The sequence below is a fragment of the Tenrec ecaudatus genome, chromosome 11 (genome assembly GCF_050624435.1).
Source record: "Tenrec ecaudatus isolate mTenEca1 chromosome 11, mTenEca1.hap1, whole genome shotgun sequence".
NCBI lineage: Eukaryota > Metazoa > Chordata > Mammalia > Afrosoricida > Tenrecidae > Tenrec > Tenrec ecaudatus.
In genome coordinates this window covers 70,776,827-70,800,569 of record NC_134540.1, presented here as the reverse complement: position 1 = coordinate 70,800,569, position 23,743 = coordinate 70,776,827, and the positions used below count along the sequence as shown (strand labels likewise).

At 53.9% G+C, this 23,743-nt stretch overlaps 1 protein-coding gene across 1 annotated transcript in view; it reads right to left on the bottom strand.

Moving 5' to 3' along the window:
* The window catches only part of FER1L5 (fer-1 like family member 5), a 61,444-nt gene that overhangs the window by 5,096 nt on the left and 32,605 nt on the right, over positions 1 to 23,743 (bottom strand). The window contains exons 20-40 of the mRNA XM_075562676.1: positions 13,636 to 13,760; positions 12,320 to 12,420; positions 11,508 to 11,685; positions 11,274 to 11,429; positions 9,748 to 9,879; positions 8,728 to 8,891; positions 8,333 to 8,447; positions 6,852 to 6,954; positions 5,813 to 5,987; positions 5,538 to 5,712; positions 5,162 to 5,294; positions 4,927 to 5,004; positions 3,902 to 4,083; positions 3,558 to 3,716; positions 3,176 to 3,280; positions 2,036 to 2,182; positions 1,791 to 1,953; positions 1,620 to 1,645; positions 853 to 903; positions 603 to 707; positions 286 to 405 (exon numbers count right to left, since the gene is read on the bottom strand). Coding sequence (XP_075418791.1) covers positions 286 to 405; positions 603 to 707; positions 853 to 903; positions 1,620 to 1,645; positions 1,791 to 1,953; positions 2,036 to 2,182; positions 3,176 to 3,280; positions 3,558 to 3,716; positions 3,902 to 4,083; positions 4,927 to 5,004; positions 5,162 to 5,294; positions 5,538 to 5,712; positions 5,813 to 5,987; positions 6,852 to 6,954; positions 8,333 to 8,447; positions 8,728 to 8,891; positions 9,748 to 9,879; positions 11,274 to 11,429; positions 11,508 to 11,685; positions 12,320 to 12,420; positions 13,636 to 13,760 — 2,693 coding nt within the window. The remainder of the gene's footprint in view (positions 1 to 285; positions 406 to 602; positions 708 to 852; positions 904 to 1,619; positions 1,646 to 1,790; positions 1,954 to 2,035; positions 2,183 to 3,175; positions 3,281 to 3,557; positions 3,717 to 3,901; positions 4,084 to 4,926; positions 5,005 to 5,161; positions 5,295 to 5,537; positions 5,713 to 5,812; positions 5,988 to 6,851; positions 6,955 to 8,332; positions 8,448 to 8,727; positions 8,892 to 9,747; positions 9,880 to 11,273; positions 11,430 to 11,507; positions 11,686 to 12,319; positions 12,421 to 13,635; positions 13,761 to 23,743) is intronic.

The following is a 23,743-nucleotide window of genomic DNA, read 5'->3' as shown; positions in this document are numbered from 1 at the left end:
AATAGGTGGGTTCCCAGTTTCTGCTGTTTGTAAACTCTCATTCCACCCAGCCATCCTTTCAGGCTCTAAGCCTCGGGGGACCTTGGGAGTCGAGCCGAGGTCAGAGTTGAGTGTGAAACATGTGGTCTTTCCTCTGCAGAGGGAGTTCACTCTGAATCCCTGCCTGGCATCGCCTCTGTTTTCAGTTCCCAATGCTGTTTCTCCAGCTCTCCCTGGCCCTCCTCACAGTCAGCTCTAGAGGGCCAGGACTTGTCTTAGCATGGGCTGAGCTGGGTTAGGGTCCACCTTGAACTCCCCCACCACGGGGCTGTCTAGCACGGGCTGCTCCTTGTAGAGTGTGAACGTCTGGCAGAAGTCCTGCAGCCCTTTGAAGCTTGGCACAGCCTCCAGCTCGCAGTCATACACCTGTGGGAGGGGGGGTGCAGACCAGGCTGCTGGGAGGAGCAGGCCTGGGCTTGACCAGAATCGGGGGACCCTCCCTAGGATCGGAAATGAGGGACCACAGGCTGTCCCAGTAGATGTTATCCCACCTCTCTCCCAGCATCCTCCCCTCCCTGGGGGAGCGGATGGTGGTGAGTGGATTGGGGTGTGGTGCTCCAAACCTTTAGGGTGTGGTAGTCTCTGTCCTGGTACTTTAAGGACCTCTGAGAATCCCCGGTGGCCCAGAAATACTTGCTCCACCAGTCAACTTCATAATCAAAGTCATCCTGCAGGGGGAGAGGGTCCTGCTGGCTCTGGCCCTCGGTGAGGGAGGCAGAGGGGAGGCCCAGGCACCAGGGCGCTCTTCTGCCCAGGGTCAACCATTGCAGTCCGCCCACTCCCCACATGCTGTGCTGGCTAGGGGTTCCCCACCTCCTCTTGGTGGGACTTGAACCCGAGCTTTTCGTAGAGGTAACTCAGGAGCTGGAAAAGGAGAGAGGAGGTGCAAGGGAGGCCAGGCATCCCAGGGCTCACTCGCGCGCCCCAAAGGGGAGGATGGAGGCCAGGGCTTCCTCCCCTCTCTCCTTGCCCTTCCCACAGGCTCTCTGCCTTTGCATCCAGAGACCCTGAGGCGTGAGGATGGGGATCAGGAGGAGGTTAAGTTAGCTCAGGCACAGGTGACAGGCCCGCACTGAGCCTGAGGCCCCACCTGAGACCTACTGACCTAATCAATCTGCTTTTTATCAAGGGCCTGCTCCAGAGAAGTAACTGAACCATGGAATCACAGATGCTGTTGCCTGCGGGCTATCTTCAGCACTTCTGTGGCAATGAGTGATGGCCGGGGGTCCCGAGTCATTATTAAAGCTAGGTGAGTCTAGGGAGACCTTGTGGTGGTACAGGTCACCCGCTGGGCTACGTTCCCAAAGGCCAGCTGCTCCTCGGCAGAAAATCGGGGCTCCCTACTCCAGTCATGAGTTTGTCTCAGAAACTCAGGGGGCAGTTCTGCCTTGTCCTGTAAGGTCCCTAGGGCTCTGGGACGGCAGAGAGCAGTGGCAGGTGAGTCAGGTAGTGAAAACTAGAGCCAGTGTGTCCGAGGGTCAGTGTACGAGCAGACCCCACACGCAGGCACCGCCACCTTGACCAAGGACGTTTCTTCAGACGCTGCCCGAGAAGGTGGGACAGCGAGAACCTCTACTCACCTCATGGTGCTTCTTCCTGGTCAGCGCTGTTTGGGGGAAGGGCAGCATGAGCTCAGGCGAGGACAGGAAGGTGGGGTGGAGGGACCCAACCCTAGAGGGGAGCCAGGGCCTCACCCCACTCTCAGTTGGGGGCTGGAGGTAAGCCCGGGAAGGGCAAGGAGAGGGCTGCACCTGGAAGCCTGGGGGGCTTGTGTTTGTCAGCCCAGGGGTCACAGAAATAGGGCTGCAGGAAGTTAATGTTGGCTTGACCCACCACGGCCTCCTGGCCAAAGTCCTGGGTGTCCACCACCTTCATCATGAGGGGCAGCGAGTAGGCCTCCTCTGTGGGCATAAACTGGGTTCCCGAGAAGAGGTCAGCAGTGGGGGTCCTCCGTAGAAATGAGGGCTGCCCCAGCCCTTGCCCAAGGACCTCGTACCAGTGTGAAGAAGAGGGGAGACTGGGAGAAGTTGGGGTTGGTCTTGTAGTCCTGGATGGGTTGTGTCCTCCGGGTCTGTTCCCCACATTCCACCAGGAGATACGGGGAGCGCACATTCTTCAGGTTCCGAAGACCCCAGGCCAGGACCTACCGGAACAGCAGATGGAGGTTGGGCAAGGGCTAGAGGGCCCCTCTGAAACAGGGTTCTGGCAAGAGAGAAGGGGCCATTGTAGGCATGCCAGAGGACAAGCAGGGCTGGGGAGACAGGCTAGCAGAGAACTCAGCCGGCAGACCCACTGTCTGTGAGGGGCCCATACATGTCCCCTAGGCCTGAATGCTGTCCTCTCTCCTCTAGGAGGTAGGGGGACTAGCTCCCTTACTGACCACCAAGACCACCTACTCCCACACTGTCTCATCTGACCGCTAATCTGTCCTCGGGAGAGAGCTCCTGAGGCCCTTAAGGCCCACAAAACCAATGAGCAGTGGTGCCCAGGTGTCCTGGGCTCCTTCGTGGCATTGAGTCCCTCGCTCAGCGGCCATCTGGTGACCCATCATGCAGTGCTCTCCTCTCCCTGTCAACTGACAGACCTTGAGCACCGCAGGAAATGACCATGCTCCTCCTTGGGGAGCCTCTCCGGGGGTCCCCCCCGAGTGTGAATCGGCCAGGTGGCCTGATCTTAGGGAGGACCTGACTGCCCTTCGATCTTGGCCAAGATTCTCACAGAACGCGGACCTCCATGTCACTCTCACTGGACAGTGAAGGACGTGCACACTCGAGAATCTAGGAGAGCTGGGCCCCTGGGCCCTGACTCGTGTGCGGGATAAGTCCTCTCTGAGCGCGTTTTCTTCTCGGAAAGGACGTCTCTCTTGCTTAGGGGCAGGAGGAGGCTCAACCACCACAGTGCATGATGAAGCCCTAGGGGCACTACACCCAGTAGATTTGCCTCTGCTCTTAATTCCTCTCCCTTTTGATTCCTCCATCTTCCAGAGAGCATCTTTTTGGGGTCCACACCTGGCGGCAGGTGGCTGATCCAAGAAGCATTCGTAGAGAGAGATCTTGAGTGCCACTCTGTACCCTGTCCAGCCTCCCCGCCCCCGTGCTTCCTGCCCTGACTCCCTCCGGCCTCATGCCACCATCACCTCAATAGCTGTCTTCTTCAGCGTGGGCTGAATGTCCTTGGGGAGCAGGTAGATATTATTCTTCCAGGGAACACTTAAGATCGGCGGCTTCTTTTCTCGGACACTCTTGAAGGGTGAAGTGGGAGAGCAGACAGCATGAGCCCCCTTTGGGCCGGTCCTTCTGCCATGCCCTCACCCCAACTCAAGCATAAAGGTCCAACTGAGGAGACCCTAGAATCCCAGGGGGAGTAGCTGGGTGGGGGCAGTGGGGAGCCCAAGTAGGTCCAGCATTCTGACTCTGGGGCCCCAGGCTTTCTTGGGGGATAGAGTTGAGGCATCTGAGCTGTGGAGACTCGTAGCTGGCAGAGTAGGGTGGGGAGAGGGCCCTGAACCTTCCCAGCACCTGGGTCTCAAGAATGAGCTCACAGGACGCCAAGACCTCGCCTTCCTGGCCGATTCCTTTCACAAGAGGGTGCCACCTCATGCGGGGCAGGGTGCGGCCCTGGAGGTCCAGCCAGACCGCTGGGGACCACATGCTGCGTCCCCACAAGCTCTCCTTGCCCTGGCGGGAAGAGGAAGGTGGCCAGGCATGAGGGCAGGGCACCTGTCTAGCGCTTCCCCTGGATTCCACTAACGCTCCTGGTTCCTGCCGGCATGGCGCTTACCACTGGAGCGATTTCCCCTCACCGACTCTGACTCCGACTCCGCGAGGTCATCCCCCTTTCCCCTGAGTCCAGCCTGCCTTACCTGAGAGTCCATCTGCCACAATTCCAGCACCACGAGGGGTGGGCTCTCTTTGGTGTCTTGGGGGTTCTCATACAGGAGGATGTGCAGGAAGATCAGGGTCTGCGCCCATGTGGGGGCTGTGGAGCTGCTCAGGGACTGGGTACACTGGCTGTGGTTCAGGAAGATGGCACGGATGAAAGGGCCTGGAGGGTGACAGGGAGAGGGACGGGAGGCCATGCCCTGGACTGGGAGGTGCTCCCCTCCTCGGGCCACCACCACTGTCAGAGGCCCCCCACCCCCAATTCAGGGGCTGCTGCCAGTCATGCGGAGCCCCACTTGAGCATAAGCAGTGTCTATTCAGGGGCCAAGGGCCATCCGGTTCCATCCACATGTTCCGTGCCTGCCACACTGGAGGTGGGTATCCAGAGAGGTTCGGGAGACCAGGCAATCCTGCCGCTCTATCAGCGAGTGGCCTTGTCCTCAGGACACACTGCCGGATCCTCTTGCCGGTGCCGATGCCCACTGGACACAGTTCCAAGTGGGTGTCCTTAGGCCCTCCCACTCCCCACCCCAGCCATCTTCTCAACTCCTGAGACACAAGGCCTCCTCCAACTGCCCTGGTTTCCCACACAGGGAGAGGGGCAGCTCCTCGCTCTCAGGACCCCACATGGACACAACTCCTCCCCTGCCCTCCTCCGCCCCTCCCGGGGCCACAGAGTCCTCAAGCAGGGCCTCCCCTTCCTGGCCTTCCAGTTCTTGTTTCGGCTTGCTGAACGCCTTCTCCCTCTCCAACGCCCGGCCAAGTGATCACCACCAAGAAGCAGCCTCCTCACTTCCTCCTCCCCGATTCCCCAGCACTGAGCGCACGGCTCAAGAGCAGCCCTGTCTAGCCCCCTTCCCCAAACCAGAGCCATGTGCTGGTGGAGGGCGGGGACTGCCCCTCTCCCTGCTCCCCGCTTTCTCGCCCCATGCGTCCTACTGCTGAGTGACCACACTGCCAGGCCAGCCCCTGCAAGCTTAGGGGAGAAAGGGGGCCCATGACCTACTCTGGAATGTCTGGATCTGGTTGGGCATCAGGTTTCGGGCCTGGTAGATGTAGCAGAAGAGCTGGTAGTAGTGGGGCTCTGGGTAAGAGAGGAGCCTGTGTCCACTGCCTGCCCCAGGGTCCCCACGGGCCACCTTCTCACTCCCCATCCAGGCCCTCCCCACTCCCTGCCTTCGGACACTGAGGCTGTGTCTCTGCCACCACCCTCCCGAGTGGGCTAGTAGCTGGGTGCTCACTATTGAAGGTGCAGTAGATGAAGGGCATGTCGGACGGCCGGGTGTTCTTGAGGGTGGGCCTCCAGGTGTTGGAGAACATGTTGCTCGTCCCCCACAAAGACGATCTGTCCTCCACCCCCTTGACCTCCGTAGCCTGCCCAGCCTCATCCACAGTCAGTTCCTAGGAGGGTCTCCGCTGAGGCTCCTGGCTGCTTCCCTGTCTCTTTAAGCCCAGCCCCCACCCAGGGGACCCTGGGAATGTGGAACTGAGGTCCACTCTCTGGCCACCCCTTGCCCCCCAGTGGTCAGTGGCCAATCTGGAAGGGGGGGGGCAGCATCCCTGCCACATCCAGGTCAGGCCCTGCCTCTGAGAGGCAGGCTGGTGGGGAACCTTTACCAGGGATCCCTCCAGGAGAAAGATTGGTGCGATGTTTTTGTCCTTGTCCTTGACCTTGTTGGGGGCCAGCCTGCGATGCCAGCAGCGGCGGCGGAACTGGCTGGTGGGCTGAGGGTTCAGATGGAACCTGGAGCCAAAGGTGCCGTACTCCCAGCCTTCCTCCTCACCAGCCACACTGGAGCTATGCTGCAGAAAGAGAGCAGGGTCCTCCTCCGGCCGGGGGCCCGAGGTAGCCCCTGCCTGCGTGTAGGTCCTGGCCAGGGCTCCTGCCAGGCAGCCCCCTCACCAGCTGCAGGAAGGACAGGGTCTCCTGCTCCTGGGTCAGCTTCTGGGGGCTCCGGAACCGCATGCGCACCCAGCGCCGCCTCCGGACCGAATGGTAGGTCTTCTCCACGGAGTTCCAGGCCTCGGGCAGGCCAGAGGGCAGGATCCCCAGTCCGTACTCCCAGCCTGTGGGAAGCCAGCCTGTGACCTCTGGGGACCCAAGCCGGGTCTTTGCCCCGCGGGGATCTTAGGTAGGGCTGCAAGATGGATTCAAGAAGGGCAGACTCACCCAAATAGCCAAACTCATTGCCATCGAATCGGTGTCGACTGCTCGCGACCCAGGGGAGAACTACTCCTGTGACTTTCTGAGATTCTAACTCTTTACGGGAGTAGAAAGCCTCATCTTTCTCCCGTGGAGCGACTGGTGGTTTTGAACTGCCGACCCTGAGGATTGCAGCCTAACGCATAACCACTAAAGCCACCAGGGCTCCTGTTGGGAAGACTAAAGGAGCTATGATTTTCCTCGAGTCTCTCTGTCCCTATGACCTGCTCTATGGAAAGATGTGTTCACATTTTACCACACCTGGATGTCTCCGGCCCAACTGTCCACCTTAGAAAGGAGGAAGATGAAGCTCAGGGATGTACTGTGGCCCACACAAGGTCCTGCTGCAGGTAAGAAGCAGTTTGCCTCTTTGACCTAGGACTTCGGACTTCCAGTCCAAGGCGCCTTCCCTGATGAACTCAGGTTAAATGACCAGGTTCATATTCATGGGCATCTGCCAAGCTTTACTCCAGGCCCCAGGAGGCACTCAACCTAGCCTGGCTCAGAACTGTACAAGGGTGGAAACCCTGCTCCCTGGAGGTTGGGGAACCGAGGAATTTAGGCCCATCCCACCCAAGAGCTTGGCTACTCACAGGCTGTCACAAGTATGGGGCCCCCACCCCCACCCCACCTGCCCAGAAGTGGCCTCTGATCATGCGGTGATGTTCAGGCCAGAGCTCCGCAGATGCTTGGTTCTCCCGCGGTCATCCCACAGCCGCAGGCCTCACCTTCATTGTCCACCGCGTGGTTCAACTGCACAGTCCAGTTCTTCTGAACATACCAGCCTCGGGGGCACTTCATGCCCTCCCGGGAAGGGACAGCATTTCCGTCCTGTGGTGGACAGTCAGAAGGAGAGCTAAGGGCTATCTGAGCCGGAACGAGGCTTGCCTTGGGCGCATACCCCAACTCTCTCCACTCTTTCCATAATCCGTGAATCTACTGTGGGTACTCTCCCCACATCCCCTGCCCCCCCCAAGCAGACACAACCCTACCTCCTGGACCAGACAGCATCTTTGGCCACCTGTAAAACTCGCTGTGTGTCTACTGACTTGCTTGTCTTGCGCTTTAAAGTAAACGTATCTTTAAAAGCAGCTTTGCACACACCAAAAAACCCCTCACAGCTCTTGCATCAATTTCTGACTCATGACGGCCTGTAGGGCGGGCAGAACTGCCCCTGTGCGTTTCTCCCCCATGGGAGTAGAAGGCCTCTTCTTTGTCCCAGGCTTTGTGTAACCTGCTGAAAACCAGCCATCGTTAAGTATGGCGGAAACAAGGTGGCATGTCTGCATTCCAGCTGAGTGCTCGCGCTTCCGTCCGCTTGCTCCTTGGCTGCTAACCAAAAGATTGGACGTTTGCGCCCACCCAGTCTTCCCTGGAGAAAGACTAGTCAAGAACTTCCGAAAAGCCAGCCATCGAAAACAACGGCAGACAGTTGGGCTCTTGCACATGCAGAGTCGCTCGCCAGGAGCCGGCGGCATCCACCCATCAGACAGGTGGGGGCTACCCTGTCAGGTAAGGAGCCACCAGGCCCCTGGGGCTGTTTCAGTGGAACCCGGACTCCCAAACCACCCAGGCTGGTTGCCTGCTGGTGAGTCCACACTGACTCGGGGCAAGCTCATGGGGGTGTGGGTAGAGCTGTGCCCCCAGGTTTTCAATGACTGTCTTCTAACTGCAGCTTTGCAGCCAGGTGGAGCTGAACGGCCCACCTTTGGGGCGAGCAACCCGTTTGCACCACCCAGAGGCAGCTAATTAAAATGAAACCAAGGGAAAAGTGTAGCGGCTCAGTCTCACGAGCCATGAGGCCACATGCACAATAGCTCAGAATGTGGCCCCCCTCCGGTGGACAGTGCAGACATGGGAGAGCTCTCTTATGGTAGCAAGTCCTGTTGGCCCGTGCTGGTCAGACAAACCCCACTCAGCTTCTCCCCTTCCGGGGCAGTGCCCCCACGGAATGAGGCCTGAGGAGGACACACTGTCTTGCCCTGTTGTTTCCGGAAGGCTTTCTGAAGGTAATTGAGCCCTGGGTGGGGGCCGCGAGGGCTGAAGGACCGAGGATAAGCACACATGCTTAGGAAGAAGGGTTCAGATCTTAACCCCTAGAGCCCAGTGTCCTTCCACCCGGACCACCCAGCTTCTAAGGCTCCTCATCTTGTTGTATGGCTCCCCCACACACACACACACCCCACAGGCACTGGGAACCCCTGCTCACCACATCCGAGTTTGGGATGGCCGCCGCCACCCAGGCCCCGGTGACATCACGGGCCTGGTTCTCATATACCTCCTCCAGCACTTGGACCTTGTTGATGTCTATATCCAGGAGGAGTCTGTGGGGAAGAGATCCCAGGTTCCCAGGCTATCCCCCAGAACCTCCAGGCCCCTGGGGCCCTCCTATGCTGCCCAGTCCTCCAGAAAGGGTGGTAGGCAGGGTTCTGTGCTCAGTGTACCCCAACCTACAGGGGCCGGGCTATGGAAAACCTCCTGGAGCATCCCCCACGCTGCCTCCGTCCATCCCCCATGTTGCCTCCATCTGATCTGAGCCTGCCTTTCCCACACTGCCCCTGTCTAGCTCCTCAGGTTAAAAGGTCCCCACATCCCCAGCCTTACCTCCTCTGAGGCTCCACCATCCAGTTGCCCTGCCAGTGCCAGCCATGGGGCACCTTGAAATCCTCCTTGGGGAGGGCTGTGCGTCCGATGACATCCGAGAAGTTGGGGAGGCGGCGCAGGCCCTTCAGGCCCCACTCGTTCTTGTGCTTGGCCTCGTTCTCGTACTGTGCGGGGAGTACTCATCAGGGCCTGCCCCCTGGGCCTGCCAGGGGCTTGAACCCAGAGGAGGACAGACGCTTCTTGGCAGCACACGCCCACCACAGTCTCTATTCTTGGGCCAGGGGCTTTGGTTATCAGGAGGAGGGTCAGCAAAGGAGGGAGGGAGGGCCCACGGAGGTGGTTAATTATGCTTCCCCTGTGCTGTCAGGCCTCCCCCCACCCCGGGCCCTGTAGATATAGCTCCTCCATCATAGCGCTCTCTCCTGAGCTAAGGCCAGACCTCACAGCCATGGTCCTTCAGTGGGAGCTGCGTCCACTTACGAAGCTCCCACTGTGGAGCAGGCTCACGCCCAGGGCTTCACACGCCTCTTTTCATCCCCGCACCTCAGGCCATGGGCAAAGAGGCTGAGGCTCCCAGAGGCCACCTCTGCCCTGCATTGCCCAGCTAGCAAGGGGTGGAGTGTGGTGAAGGTCAGCGCCGGAACAGTGACTGCCCGCGCCCTCCTCACTGCAGACCCGGGGGATCCAGCTTCACTGAACCATGTGCCCTATCTGCCTCTGCCTCTCCAAGCCTTATGCAAGGGGCTGCTTCGCTTTATCATGATGTGGCCATCCACGGCCTGAAACGTAACAATCGTAATAATATCTTTCAAATCAATAAGCTGAAAAGCCAGGACATTCAAAACTTCTCTCTGGATGGTCAGATCCCTCTCCTGAGCACACCTCCCTCTGATCCTCCAGCAGCAGTCACCACGTTCTCTTGTTTCTAGAATGTTCTCTGATTCCTGCCAGACTGTCTTACCTGGCCCTGCCTCCTGCACCCTGCCCCCCCGCCCCTGGGATCCCCGCTCCGGCACTCACTGTCTCTGCGTACACAACCAGGTTCCCATGTTGGAGCAGCTTAAGATTCAGGCTGTCTTCCACGTTGCCAAGCCACATGCAGACCCGGAGTTGGGCCGGGAGCGTGTCCTTCTGTCCTTCACCCTCTGGGTACTAAGGCACAGGCAGGTCGATCAGTCCCTCGGCCAGTCCCCCAGGGGTGGGATGCAGGTGAGGGGGCGGGGCTCACACTTAGAATGGTCACTGAGTCCTGGGACCTACGCTGAGCAGGGTGCCGGGGCTACTTCGTGAATGACATGGAGTTCTACCTTCAAGACACACACCACCGTCTGAGCGGAGGGCACCACGCATATCCATTCAGCACCCTGTGCCCCTGAGCACGTGGAGAGGCTGGGAGCCGCGAGGGGAGGGCTCCGCCCACAGTGTGTGCACATTAGCATTGGTTGTGGGCCTCATAGACGCGCAAGCCCTCACCCACCATTCTCAGAGCGGCAGACAGGGGCTCAGACAAGTTCAGAAACTGGACTTTGGTCACACAAGCCGGTCAGTGGCAGAACCAGGTTCAAGTCCCAGGGGTTGTGGACCTGAGAGGGGCACTCCACAATGGGGGTGGGGGCAGTGCTAATCCAGAGTGTCTGGGCTGCGGAGAATATGGGCCAGAGAGGGACCATGCAGGAAGGAATGGCTGGGGGCCAACGGAGGTCAGCAGGGGATGAGAGCAGACAGGGAGTCTGGGGAGAGTGGGGTACCTAGCCCCCTCTCCTGCCTCTAGGTCAGTGGCCTCAACCTTCCTAATGCTCCAACGATCCTTTAATACGGTTCCTCATGTGGAGACCCCCCCAACCATAACATTATTTTCAATGCTACTTCATCACTGTCACTTTGCTACTGTGATGAATCGGGCGACTGCTGTGAAAGGGTTTGACCCCCAAAGGGGTCGAGACCCACCAGTTGAGAACCGCTGCTCCGGGTGCTGGTCAGGTGGGCTTGGGGGATGGAGCAGGCTGGGGCAGTGTGCCGTCTGCTTTATTTATAGCTTTGCATCTGAGAGGGTTGACCGGTGCTCAACCCACACTGCCATCGGCTCTTTTATGACTCCAGGCCACCTGATGGGACAGGGTGGACCTGCCCCCGTGGGCTTCCCAAACGGAAGCTCTTTATGGGAGGAGAACGCCTCCATCGTTCTCCCGATTTCTCACAACGTGTGTCCCATTGCCTATTTTTTGAGTATCACCCCGTTGTGGTCCAGGGGACAGGAGACAAAGGGCTGGATTGAGCGGTAGCAGCGAGGATGATGGCAGAGATGATTTGGAAGGCCAAGTAAGAGGGAGTTTAACTTCCTGTCTCCCACAGGTGAACAGCTCCAGCCCTCTGCCTTCCTCTGGGGTGCCGGCAACCCTATTCCACCTGAGTCAAGGGCCCCAAAGAAAGGGTAGGGTGCCCTGGGGGGCTGCCGCGGGGCACCCTGAGAGTTCTCCCTGAGGGGTTTCTGGGACTCTCTCCTCGCCCGAGGACTAGGGCGGCCTGAGCACCCACGTCTCCCCTACCTGGAGGAGGAGCGTCTGTGTCTTCCCACAGAATCTGCCAGACTGCAGGGTCCCCGCCGGGGAGAAGAGGATGGTGTGGGCGGGCACCTGGGCGCAGGCCACCTGCTGGTTGCCGGACACCAGCCAGATCATGACTTCCGGGAGGCTCACCTGGGGCTGTGGAGGTGCGAGGGCGTCAGGCCCTGCCCGGCCGCCCCAGAGGACCACTTCCCTGTTGGTGTCTGCGGAGCCCACCTCGGGGAGCACGGAGTTGAGGCGGTACAGCCAGCCCTCCGCTGTGGCCACCATCCGCTCCGAATGGGTTTCCTTGGCCTGCTTGGACAGTTCCTTCAGGAGGCGTCTGCGGAGCATCCATTTCTTCTTGTCCAGCTCCGTAGCTTTGGACTGGTCGGTCAGGCAGGGCAGAGGGCGCCTGAGGGCAGGATGGGGCAGAGCAGGGTGGGCTTCAAGCCCTGGGGCCCTCTGGTCCTTCCTTAGGCCAATGGGTCCTTACTAGCTCATCCAGTACTGGCTGCCCAGGGACTCTGCCTGACTCTAGTGGGGAGGCCCTGCCCCCTGTGGGTGTGACCTCTCTACCTTCTCATCCATCTCCTTGCCCATCGCTCAATCCCTGCGCCTGAACCTCTTCGCCCAACGTTCAAGCCAACACTCAACATGCCTCGCTCCAGGGGAGCCTCGCTGGGCAGAAGAATGTGTTGTGGGCTGGGGCCAATCAGTCACAGGGAATAAGGGTGGACCAAGTGGGGATGGGGGGCACAGGAGGGTTTCATAGCCAGAAGAGCCAGCACAGGGAAAGGAGCAGAGAATGGCCATCAGGGTTTGTCAGGAGAACAAGAGACGTCTCCACTGGTGGGAGCCTCAGGCCTGGGCGAGGCACCACAGGGAGTGGAGTGGGGGGGACAATGCTATTGTTTGGGGTTCAAGCCCAGCAGAGATTTGAGCAGAGTTCCTATTTGGAGGAGGGCTTCTTTGGGGTTTCCCTCTGGGCCCCTGGGCCCTCGATGCTGGCTCTAGCTCAGCCCAGCCCAGCGGCCCTGCCTGCCTACTCGCAGTCCTCCACCAGCTCCTTCCGCAGCACCTTCCACTGGAGGAGCAGGGCAGGGTCCTTCGGGTTCCGCATGGACTTCAGGATGTCCAGGTTGGCCTTCTGCCCAGCAGGAGAGAGACAGACACAGGGATCGGGTGTCAAGCAAGGGCCTCACTTGGGTTACAGGTCTGACTGGCCCATGAAATGTCATCAGGCAGGACTTGGGGGCCCCTGGGGGGTAGCCTGGTGATGTCAGTCTAAGGTGTCCATGCCCTTGCTCACCCTTGCTGCTACCTCACAGGAGAAATGGAGGCAGGAGGGGGTGGGACTGGGGAAAAGCACAGGGGGCTGAGCCTGAGCCCAGCTCCCTCCAGCCACGCCTGTGAGTTCACAAAGGTCACCTCTGGTGAATCCAGGGTGCACCATAGGCACTGGTGAGCCACTTAACCATCCTCGCTCGTTAACACTTGATCCCTCACCATTATGGCTTTTAATTGGTTTTACTTTACCAGTCGTGTCAGACGTGTGTATGTTCATTTGTGTATTTAAGTCAAGATGGATAACAATCCCTTCTGAAACAGTCACGGGAGCCATGGGCCCCTGAGGATATGGGAAATAGTGGGGGAGAAGGGGAGAGCATCGACATCTAACGCCATTTGATGGGATGGAACAGCATTATTGTATGTGGATGGATATATGGATTGTGTAAGATATGGGAGAGGAGGGAAACTATCATAGACCAAAAAAAAAAAAAAAAAGGAATGAGTGTGCCTGTGGTGTGGTGGGGGAGGGAGGGGATATCAAGGAGTCCAAGAAGAAAGGAAATGTCCTGAAACGGACTGGTAGCCACTGAACCCGCTGCTGGCTGTGACTGAGCTGTGGAATGGATGGTGTCCCTAAGAGCGCCCAGGAAAGTGATTTCCAAAAGAAAAAAATCACCGCGGAGACCGGGAGGAAGCACGTCTCTCCCCTGCCTGACACCCACTTGGTAGCTCCCCTCACACCTGTGCTTCTGGATGGGGACCTAGGACTCCTTCCCGGCTTCACTGACCTTATCCCAGGGTTCCCTCGACGCCCCTCCAAACTTAGAACACGGATACATCCCCCCGCCTTGGCCCCATGACTCCCTACACAGCCTTCAAGACCCGTGCCACCTCACCCAGGCCGTCTCCTCTGACTGTCCTTTTACACGTGCTTCGTTTCAGCTTGGTGCCAGCCAAGACACGGCACGCATGGATGAGCTGTATAGCTGGTTCCCCCAGGCACCCCCCCCCCCGCCAGCTCTCCCCACCGCTCTCTGGACCCTTCCCTTCCTCCCTCCCCTGCCGCACTCGCCAGACGGTCTCTCGTGATGTGCAGGAGGTTGAGGCAGTTCAGTCGGAAGCTGACATCCTCCCAGTAAGATGTTACGGCCACGACAGGTTTGATGTTGTACCAGGGCACGTAATGGTAGATGCTCCCTGGGACACAGGATGTGGGAGAGGAGTCACGTGTTGAATATCTCTCTCTCTCCCCAGACAACACAATCTACTAATGACCTTACCTGGACCTCTTCCTCCAGGAGAGCAGGCCAGGGGCTATTGGAGAATATGTGCACATTAAGCACTGTGGTAGTTACATAATCTGCTGTCAACTTGCGACTACTAAGAGTGAAGGGGTGGAGTCTAGCCTGTCAATCAGATTGCAGTTAGACGACCTCATTTGGAGGCGCTATGGAGATAACTATCACACTGGAGGCCGGACCCATATACTCTCTGCTTCGTATTCCTGATGACAAGACACATGGACCTACACTAGAACCCTGGAACTGAGCCATGTGGAGACCCACGCCAGTGCTGAGAGGCTTACCCCGCAAGACTTTCCACCCAGTGGTCTGTGATCTTGCTGCATTTGGTGTCATTGCATGTGTTGTGTGAGTCTGAAGAGGAATTTATAGACTTGTATCGGACATGTGGGCTAATATAAGACTTAAGGACTTGATCTGGACTGGGCTGGGATGTTTTCTTAATGTACAACTCCTCTTTGATAAAAGTTCTCTCTCACACACATGAGTGTCTATGAATTTGTTTCTCTAGTCTACCCGGACTAACACAAGCACCCAGGCTCTTATAGTGTACTCAGGGTGCCCATGCTCGATTCAGGTTTTAAAAGTCCCTGCTTACAGGCAGGGAAGTCGAGAGATGTGAGATCTTAAGCCTGCATGGCCAAGTCAGCAAGTCAGAACACAATCAGCTCTCCTGCTCTTAACCTCAGGCACAGTGCTCAGGCAAGGGGCATGCTTGAGATGGGACACACTTTGGGTGGTCTCCACAGGAGAGACAGAGTGGACCAATACCCAGGGAGGAGCCCCAGCCTTGGTTGGGGTGGGTGGGTGTCTCAATGAAGGGGTGTCCAGAATGTTGGGTAGGGCGAGCAGAAGGAGATGAAAGCCAGTAGCAGACTGGATTCCGGGACAGTTTTCCTTATTGGAAAAAGCGGAAAGCTAAAGGAAACAGATTCTTTTGTGAAACCTTGCTGAGTTGGCATGAAAGAGAGAAAGAAACCAAAATTAAAGTAAAAGCAAAAAAAATAATAATAAAGCAAAAAAAAACACCCAAACTGACTCTTGCCCTCGAGGTTTCTGGAAAACCTTGGAGAGCTTGCCCTTCCTCTTTTGAAAATGCCAGGGGGCAGGAGAGAAAGCCTCGCATGTCCTGAGGGAGTCCTTCTGGCAGGAGCCACCTCAGGTCCAAGTGAGAAATAAGCTAGCACACAGCGTGGAGAATGAGTGAGTTCCAACTACACTCAGCACACGAGAGCCTTTCACCAATACAATGACTGGTCAGACATTGGGCCTCCACTCAAGCACTTACACAATGCAAGAACACTTTGTTCTAATAAATTGGCATTCCAGGATGCACACCTTCCCGACATGATTGCTGAAGAAAAATGTGTGCATAAGCAAATGTGGTGAAGAAAGCTGACAGTGCCCGGCTACCAAAAGATATAGCATCTGGGCTCTTAAAGGCCTGAAGATAAACAAGAGGCCATCTAGCTGAGAAGCATCAAAGCCCACATGGAAGAAGCACACCAGCTTGGCTGACCACAAGGTGTAGAAGAGACCAGTTGACAGACATCAAAGAGCTAAAAACCGTATCAGTGGGTGCCCACCTCCCTGATATGATCAATGAAGACAAACGGGTGCATAAGCAAATGTGGTGAAGAAAGCTAATGGTGCCCGGCTATCAAAAGATGTAGCGTCTGGGGCCTTAAAGGCTCAAAGATAAACAAGTGGCCATCTAGCTCAGAAGCAACAAAGCCCACATGGAAGAAACACACCAGCCTGTGTGATCACAAGCTGTCGAAGAGATCAGGCATCAAGCATCAAGGAACAAAAAATCCTATCATTGAAAATGTGGGTGAGTGCAGAGTGGAGACTCAAAGCCCAATAGTAGTCAACTGGACACCCCTTGCTGAGGGGTTGTGGGGAGGAGATAAACCAGGCAGGGTGTGGGGTAGCAACAATGCAACATATAACTTTCCTCTATTTCTTAAATACTTCTTCCCCCCCACTATCATGATCCCAATTCTACCTTGCAAATTTGGCTAGACCAGAGGATGTACATAGGCACAGATAGCAACTGGAAACACAGGGAATCTAGGACAGATGACTCCTCCAGGACCAGTGATGAGAGTGGCGATGCCTGGAGGGTAGAGAGAATGTAAGGTAGAAAGAGGGAACTGATTATAAGAATCTATGTATAACCTCCTCCCTGGGGGAGGGACAGCAGAGAAGAAGCCGGGGGGAGACGTCACACAGTGTAATATATGACAAAATAATAATAATATATGAATGATGAAGGGTTCATGAGGTAGGGGGGAGTGGGGATGGAGGGGGAAATGAGCAGCAGATATTAAGGGCTCAAGTAGAAGACAAATGTTTTGGGAATGATGATGGCAACAGATGTACATATGTTCTTGACACAATGGATATATGTATGGATTGTGATAAGAATTGTACAAGCCCCCAATAAAATTATTAAAAATAAAATGACCGGTCAGAGAAGGCACACAGCAAACAATACATGCTACATGTTTCTTTTATGTGAAGTCCAAAGAGGGACCAGCCAGCTGGCGGTGAAGGGAGCGGGTGCCCTGGGTCAGCAGCTGTGGTGGTGGGCACCAGAAGCTACTGGGATGTTGGCACTCTGTTCGGTGCTCTATACACTCTTCCGTGGCCACATGTGGGCTTTGTGGACATTCCCTGAGGAGGACCGTTGGGCTGTGCATTTTTCCCCTTATTTATGTTTTACTTGGACCGACAGTTTACTTCTACATGTTAAAAATAGTGGAGTGTTATTATGTAAAATTAAAAAAAACATCACCATCATCAAGTCAATTCTGACTCATAACGATCCCACTGGACAGGATAGAACTTTCCCTGTGGATTGCCAAGACGGTAATTCATAGCAGGAGTAGAAGGCCTCCACTTGCTCCCGAGAAGGGGCTGGTGGTTTTGAACTGCCGACCATGTAGTTACCACCCCAACATGTAACCTACTACAGTGTGTCAGATCGTGAAAAAGAAGAGACTGCGACGGAGAATGAATAAAATGGAGATGGAGCTGCAGAACAGTTACCCAAGGCCTTTTGATAAGGTCTGGGAGCCTCTAGAACGCTGCCAGAGACAAGATGAAAGATCCGAGGGAGAAGAAATCCTGAAGGACAGGATAAGCAGGTCCACAGAAAACAGTGCGTTCCAGAAGGAGCCACGAGAGAAGTCCGTTTTAAGGAGAACACGGCTTATCAGTTTCCAGAAGGGTTGGAAGACACCCGCTTCAGACCTTGGCACCAAATGAAGGATTCGGGTGATAAGCTAAGCAGAGATCTGTGATTGGGGGTTTTCAGGGATGTATGAGTGTGGGGATACACATAGGTAAATTCCCTTTTCTCCTCCTGGATGGTGTACAAAAGCAATGAGAAGGAAAATGACCCTGCTTTCAGCAAAACAAGGAGACAGATACAATCTGCAGACTCAAAAATACACACAAGGACTGCCAAGAACAACGGTGCTCACCAGAGAAGCCACCTGGGGGGAAGGGAGCGAGAGGCGGAGGCTGCAGAAGCAGTACCCCTGTGGGCAGTTTGCAGAGTGCCAGCAAAAACATACTCCCTGAGACCAGGACCCCGAGGAGGAAACGGGAGCCCGCAGAACTCAGCAAAGAAGGCGAAGGAAAAACAAACCATCTCAGGAGGACGCTCACACAAGGAGGAGCCGGGGAGGGTTGCAGAAAAGAGTCAGCGAGGGACATGAAAGACTAGAAATAAGAAAACGAAGGCAAGCAAGGTGAAGATAGGGCGTAAAAAGAGAGAACAGGGAAACTAGGACAGATAGAGAAGAAAACCAAGGACATAGAAACCAAGGAAATAGAAAACTAAACTGTTGGATTAGAATAAATAGCTTAACGATCCTTTAAGACTAGTCTATTGATATAAGATAGGCAGGAGGAACAATCCTGAGGAGAAAACAATGGGACCTGCAGTTCTGGGAAGACATGGGAGGGGAGGGGAGGGGCAGGGATAAGGGAACAAGAGATCTACAATTGACGGCTAGGCGCGTAGAATAATGCCTGGTGGGGTTGATCAAGTGCAATGCATCCAAGAGGAATCACTGGGAGCCTAATGGAGGGTGTGCATGATGGAAACAGAGGAAAGAAATAGGAGGCAAAAGCTACTTATAGAGGTCTAGCCACAGGCATGTATATAGTTACATATACTACTTTATAATGAAAGGGATAGAGGCCAATGTACATATATTGATATGCTAAGTATTAAAATAGTAGACTGACTTTGAACCTCTACACAAGGCCTCCCTTAACACAAGAACACTTGGTTCTGATAACCTAGCACTCTTTGATACTCACCTTCCGGACAAGATCATTTAAGACAAAATGGGTGCATAAGTCAATGTAGTGAGAAGGGGAAGGTGGGAGGAGAAAGGTGGGGAAGGGAGTAAATGTGGTGAAGAAAGCTATCAAAAGTGCCTGGTTATCAAATGATTAAAGGCTTGAAGTTAAACAAACAGCCATCTAGCAGGGAAACAAATAAGCCCAAATGGAAGAAGCACACCAGCCTGTGCGATCACGAGGTATCAGGCATCAAAAGATCTCAAACAAACAATGATATTGATGTGAAAGAGTGGGGTTGGAGTGGAGATCCAAAGCCCAACTGTAGACAATTGGACTCTCCCCCTCAGAAGGGCTACAAGGAAGGGACAATTCACCCAGAGTGCACACGTCATCGCCCTAATTCCTGAATGTCCCAGTTGTACCTTGCAAACCCAGCTAGCCTGGAGAACACACACTGATACAGATAAGAGCTCTCAACACATGGAGTTCAGGACAGATAAAACCCTTAGGAACAGTAGTGGGAGCACCGATATCATGAGGGTAGGGGGATGGTGGGGGTGGGAGGGTGGAAGGGAGCGAGAGAGGGAACCTATTACCAGGTTGGATATGTAGCCCCCTCCCAGGGGGAATGAAAAACAGAAAGGTGGGTGAAGGCAGACAACGGATAGTGTAAGACATGAAAGAACAATGACAATATATAACTGATCAAGGTTTCAGGAGGGTGGGAGGGTAGGAGAGGGAGGGGGAAAAGAGGAGCTGATACCAAGGGCTCAATAGAAAGTAACTGTCTAGAAAAGAATGATGGCAACATATGTATAAATTCGCCTGATACAATTGATATATGGATTGTAATAAGAATTGTAAGAACACTTGTGTTAGTCTGGATACTTTAGAGAAACAAATCCACAGAAACTCATGTATAAGAGTTTTATATAAAGGTTAAGTGTGCATCAGGAAAACATCTCAACCCAGTGCTGCCCAAGCCCACAAAGTCCATCATTAACCCCTACGTCCAACACCAATCCACAAAGGCCTCCTCCATCTCACAAAACACACACAACGATGATGACTGCAGGAGGAAAGCCGAGTCAGTGAATGTGTAAACATCTCAGCGCTGGCAGGGGTCTCCACAAGGCTGCTCCAGCATCCAGGGCTGCATCAGGGCAGGTCCATGCGGCTTCTACTAAGGGATGTCATGTAGGAAGTGAGCCTTGCCAGCGAAATCAGGGAACTGGCTAAGGCAGCTGCACCCTGGCCTGACCACCAGAGAGCAAGAGACCTGAGAACTAGAAAGGCGAGGCTCACCGCGCCATTTATCCCTCTGCCCTTCAATTAACCCCGCATGTGTTTATTGGCCAGGTTGGCACAATAACCTAACTACCTCAACCCTCAATAAAAAGAAACCCAATAAAACATTTTTAAGAGCTAATAAATAAGTAAATAAATCCTCAGATGACAAAAGCAAAAATAAATAAATCAAATGAAACAAAAACACGCGTGAGAGCCCCCTCCCCAATAAAATGATTAAAATAACAATAATTAAATATCCTTTCAGAAACCGCCATGTGGAAAGCCTAGTCTTTCTGACAAACGGTGCTGGAGTAATGGGATCTCCACATGCAAATGAGCTCAAACAGGTCATGGGGCTCCGGTGCCAGCGAGATCCGGGAAGTTTCAGAAGGAAAGAGAACAGCCCCACGGCTGTGGGTCAGGCCAAGAGTTCTAAGGACACCGTGAAAGAAAGATACGTGAAAAAAAATAAATAAATAAAAATAAAAAAAAGAAAGAAAGATACATGGAGTCTCACCCAATCTGAACTGTGTGTGGTTCAGGAGACACCGTGGAGAAAATGCAACAATCAAGCCTCAGACAATGTGTGAATCATACAGATGATAGAGGACGTGGTATCTCGACTGTATAAAGAATTCTTTTTTTTTTTTTTTTTTCTCCCCCCATAAAGAATTCTTACAACGCGCTCAGAAGATAATCATCCCAATTAAAAATAGGTAACGAACCCGAGAGGAAGATGCTCCATAATTTCTTGTGGTGATGATTGCACAAGTCTTCGTATGATTAAGCTGCATGCTATGTGAAGTGTACGCGGATCAAACCTTTTTAAAGGCTGATCAGCACCCGCGGATCTGATCCGCTTCGTTCGATGTTTAAGGGAATACAAAGCAAAATCACAACACCGCTACACGATCACCGTGACTTAAATAACTGAGCGGAGACGGACGCTAACAAGTGTTGGTGACGATGTGGGGAGAGTGGGACTATCGTACACTGCTGCCGGGGCGTGGGGGGCTGGAGTGTAAAGGGGAGCAGTCACTGGAGAAGAGCCGGAGGGTTCGTTAGAAAGCATTCCACATCGAAGCGTCTACCCAGCAACGTGAAGGCACCTGCCCACACAAGCACGTCCACCAACGCTCCCCGCGCCTTTCATCGTGGCAGCCACCACCTGATACGAGGAGTAACAAATGAGGAAAGGTACACCCATAAGGTGGAATACTAGTTAGCAGCGAAAAGGGAATGCAGCACTGAGATATGCCATCACATGGATGCAGCGCCAAAGCATGATGCCGAACGAAAGGAGCCCGATGGAAAAGACCACGTATCGTGTGGTTCTATTCGTATGAAATATAAAAAGCCAAAAATGGATGCCTGCGGCTGCTGAGTGGGCTCTGGCTCGGAGCAACCCCCCAGGACGGAGGAGGACGAGCCCACAGGTCGTCGTCGCGGGCATCTTCCCGAGCCTTTCTCCGAGGAAGCGGCTGCCGGGTTTGTACGGCTCACGTCCAGCTGGCAGCCAAGCAAGCCGCTGCCCACAGCACCGTTAGGACCCCACTGTGAACGCTCCAGGAGCGGCAAGCACATTAAAAACCAGAGTGGCGGCCGTGGGGGCTGCAAACATCAGCAAGCAGCACAGCATAGTGTGTTTATGGTATGGAAATGACAAGGCTAAATTAAGTACTCACACAATAAAAGAAGCATCTCCCTGTGGAAAGAGCCCCACCACTTATCTGTCAGCTGGTCCACACAGTGATGGCCTGTGTGTTGCTGGGACGCTGGAAGCTCTGTCAGTGGTGTTTCAAAGGCCAGCAGGGTCCAGCGAAGTGAACAGATTTCGGCGGAGCTTCCAGACTACAAACAAGACTACCGAGAAGGAATTGGCTGTCCCTTTCTGGAAGCATTAGCGGCTGACCATCGCATGACCCACATAGAAACATTCTTAGCTGGTGAAGGCCTCATGAATGGAAGCAGATGAGCCCCTGAAGTCAGAAGGTACTCAACTATGGCTGAGGGCTGTCTTTGCAGAGTAAAGTCGACCACCGTGCTGTGAGAATAAAACCCTCAGGGCCTTCGTTTGCTGATGGGGACGACTCAAAGGGAGAAGGAGTTGCAAACATCAGCTCATAATCACGGGAACTTGGCATGTTTGAAGTATGAACTTAGGAAGATTGGGAATTCACAAAAATGAAACACATAAAAATCGACTTTCTAGGCATTCGTGAGGCATTTAATACAGAAGAAGAATCGATGGGTTTGAACCGCGGTGCTGAGAAGAATATTAAAAGTACCATGAATGGCTAAAGGAACAACCTGTCTGTCTTGGAAGAAGGATGGCCAGAGCGCTTCCTGGAGGCCAGGCTGACAGGACTTCCTCTTGGACATGTTGTCAGGAGAGACCAGGCCTTAGAGAAGGCTTGGTAGAGAAGAAGGGCAGCAAGTCGAGGAAGGCCCGCAGCGAGCTGCAACCATGGGCTCAGACAATGCAAACAATGGGCACTACCGTGAGGATGGCGCAGGGCCAGGCGGTGCTTCCGTCGGTTGTGCACAAGGTCATGATGGGTCTGAACCACTCGATGGCACCCAACAACAACGGGCACGGAATGGACTAGGGTTGGCCCTCTTGAATCAGACAAATGGCTTGCTGTGATGCTGGGAACGGCTTTGCAGTCATTGTCAAAAAGGGCACTTCGAGATCTATCTTGAGGTACAACGCTGTCCGTGAGAGGATTATATGTAGGCGCATTCAAGGAAATTATCCAAATTTATGTACCAAACACAAACACTAGTGATGACTGAAGAAGCTGAAGAATTCTACCCTCTTCAGTCTGAAATGATCAAACACGCAATTAGTATGCATTGATAATGATTGGTGAATGGAATGCAAAAGTTTGGAACAAAGAGTAAGCAAAAGTAGTTGAAAATAAGCCTTGGACAGTGTAAGACATGACAGTAATAATAATTTATAAATTATCAAGGGTTTGTGAGGAAGCGGGGATAGGGAGGTAGGGGGAAAATGAGGAGCTGATACCAAGGGCTCAAGTAGCAAGAAAATGTCTTGAGAATGATGATGGAAGCAAATGTACAAATGTGCTGACACGATGGATGGACGGATGGATGGATGGTGATAAGAGTTGTACGAGCCCCCAAGAAAATGATTTTAAAAATAATAAAATAAAGATCATCTCCAACTAAAAAGATTGAGTCAACATTCAGATGATCACAGATAGAAAACATCAGGCCTCAGTTTAGTGACGACTTCTGAGCTCTCCAGGAACAGATATTCCAATCTCCCCCAAGTACTCCCAGAGAATTTTTTTAAGAAGGAAAGAAAAAGGGTACTCAATTGATTTCATGAGGTGAGCATAACTCGAATAACTGAAACCAAGCAAGGACAAGAGAACTCTACCACCATCGGGTTTTTATATTACATGTGAAGTAGAATTAAGAGCCCTGATTCTGCACTGGGCTGCGACCTGCAAAGTCAAAGATGGGGCTGTCCACCCTGTCGCCTAGGGTGACCACGAGTCGGCATCGACTTGATGGCAAGTGAGCCTTCTCGTTTGGTTACGTGTATAATTCCCCAGGAGCACAGGGAAGATCCTGGATTTCCCATGCTTCTCGTAGTTAGACCACGGTTCGTTGGGGCCCACACCGTGGAACGGCAGACACCTCGCTGTGCTCAGGAGGAACTTGCACGTAGATCAAGAGGCAGTTGTGTGAACAGACAGAGGATTTCTGCATGGTACAAACTCAAGAAAAGTGTGTCAGGGTTGTACCCTCTCACCACACTTGTTCAATCTGTACGCTGAGCAAAGCATCAGAGAAGCCGACTTATATGAAGATGATTGTGGCATCAGGATTGGAGGAAGGCTTATCAACAACCTGTGATGTGCAGATGGCACAACCTTGCCTGCTGACAGTGAGAACTTGAAGCACTTTCTGGAGAAAATTAAGGATTACAATCTTCACTACAGATGACAACTCAGTGTGAGGGAAACCAAAATCCTCACAACTGGACCAACAGGCAACATCGTGATAAATGATGAAAAGAGTGAAGTTGTTAAGGAATTTGTCTTGCTTCGATCCACAATCAGTGCTCGTGGAAGCAGTAGGGAAGAGATCAAAAGATGCATTGCATTAGGTAAATCGGTTACACAAGGTTGTTGAGGACTGAGGTCTGCCTGACCCAAGCCATGGTATTTTCCATTGCCTCATATGAACTGAATAAGAAAGACTGAAGAAGAATTGATGTATGTGAATTGTGGT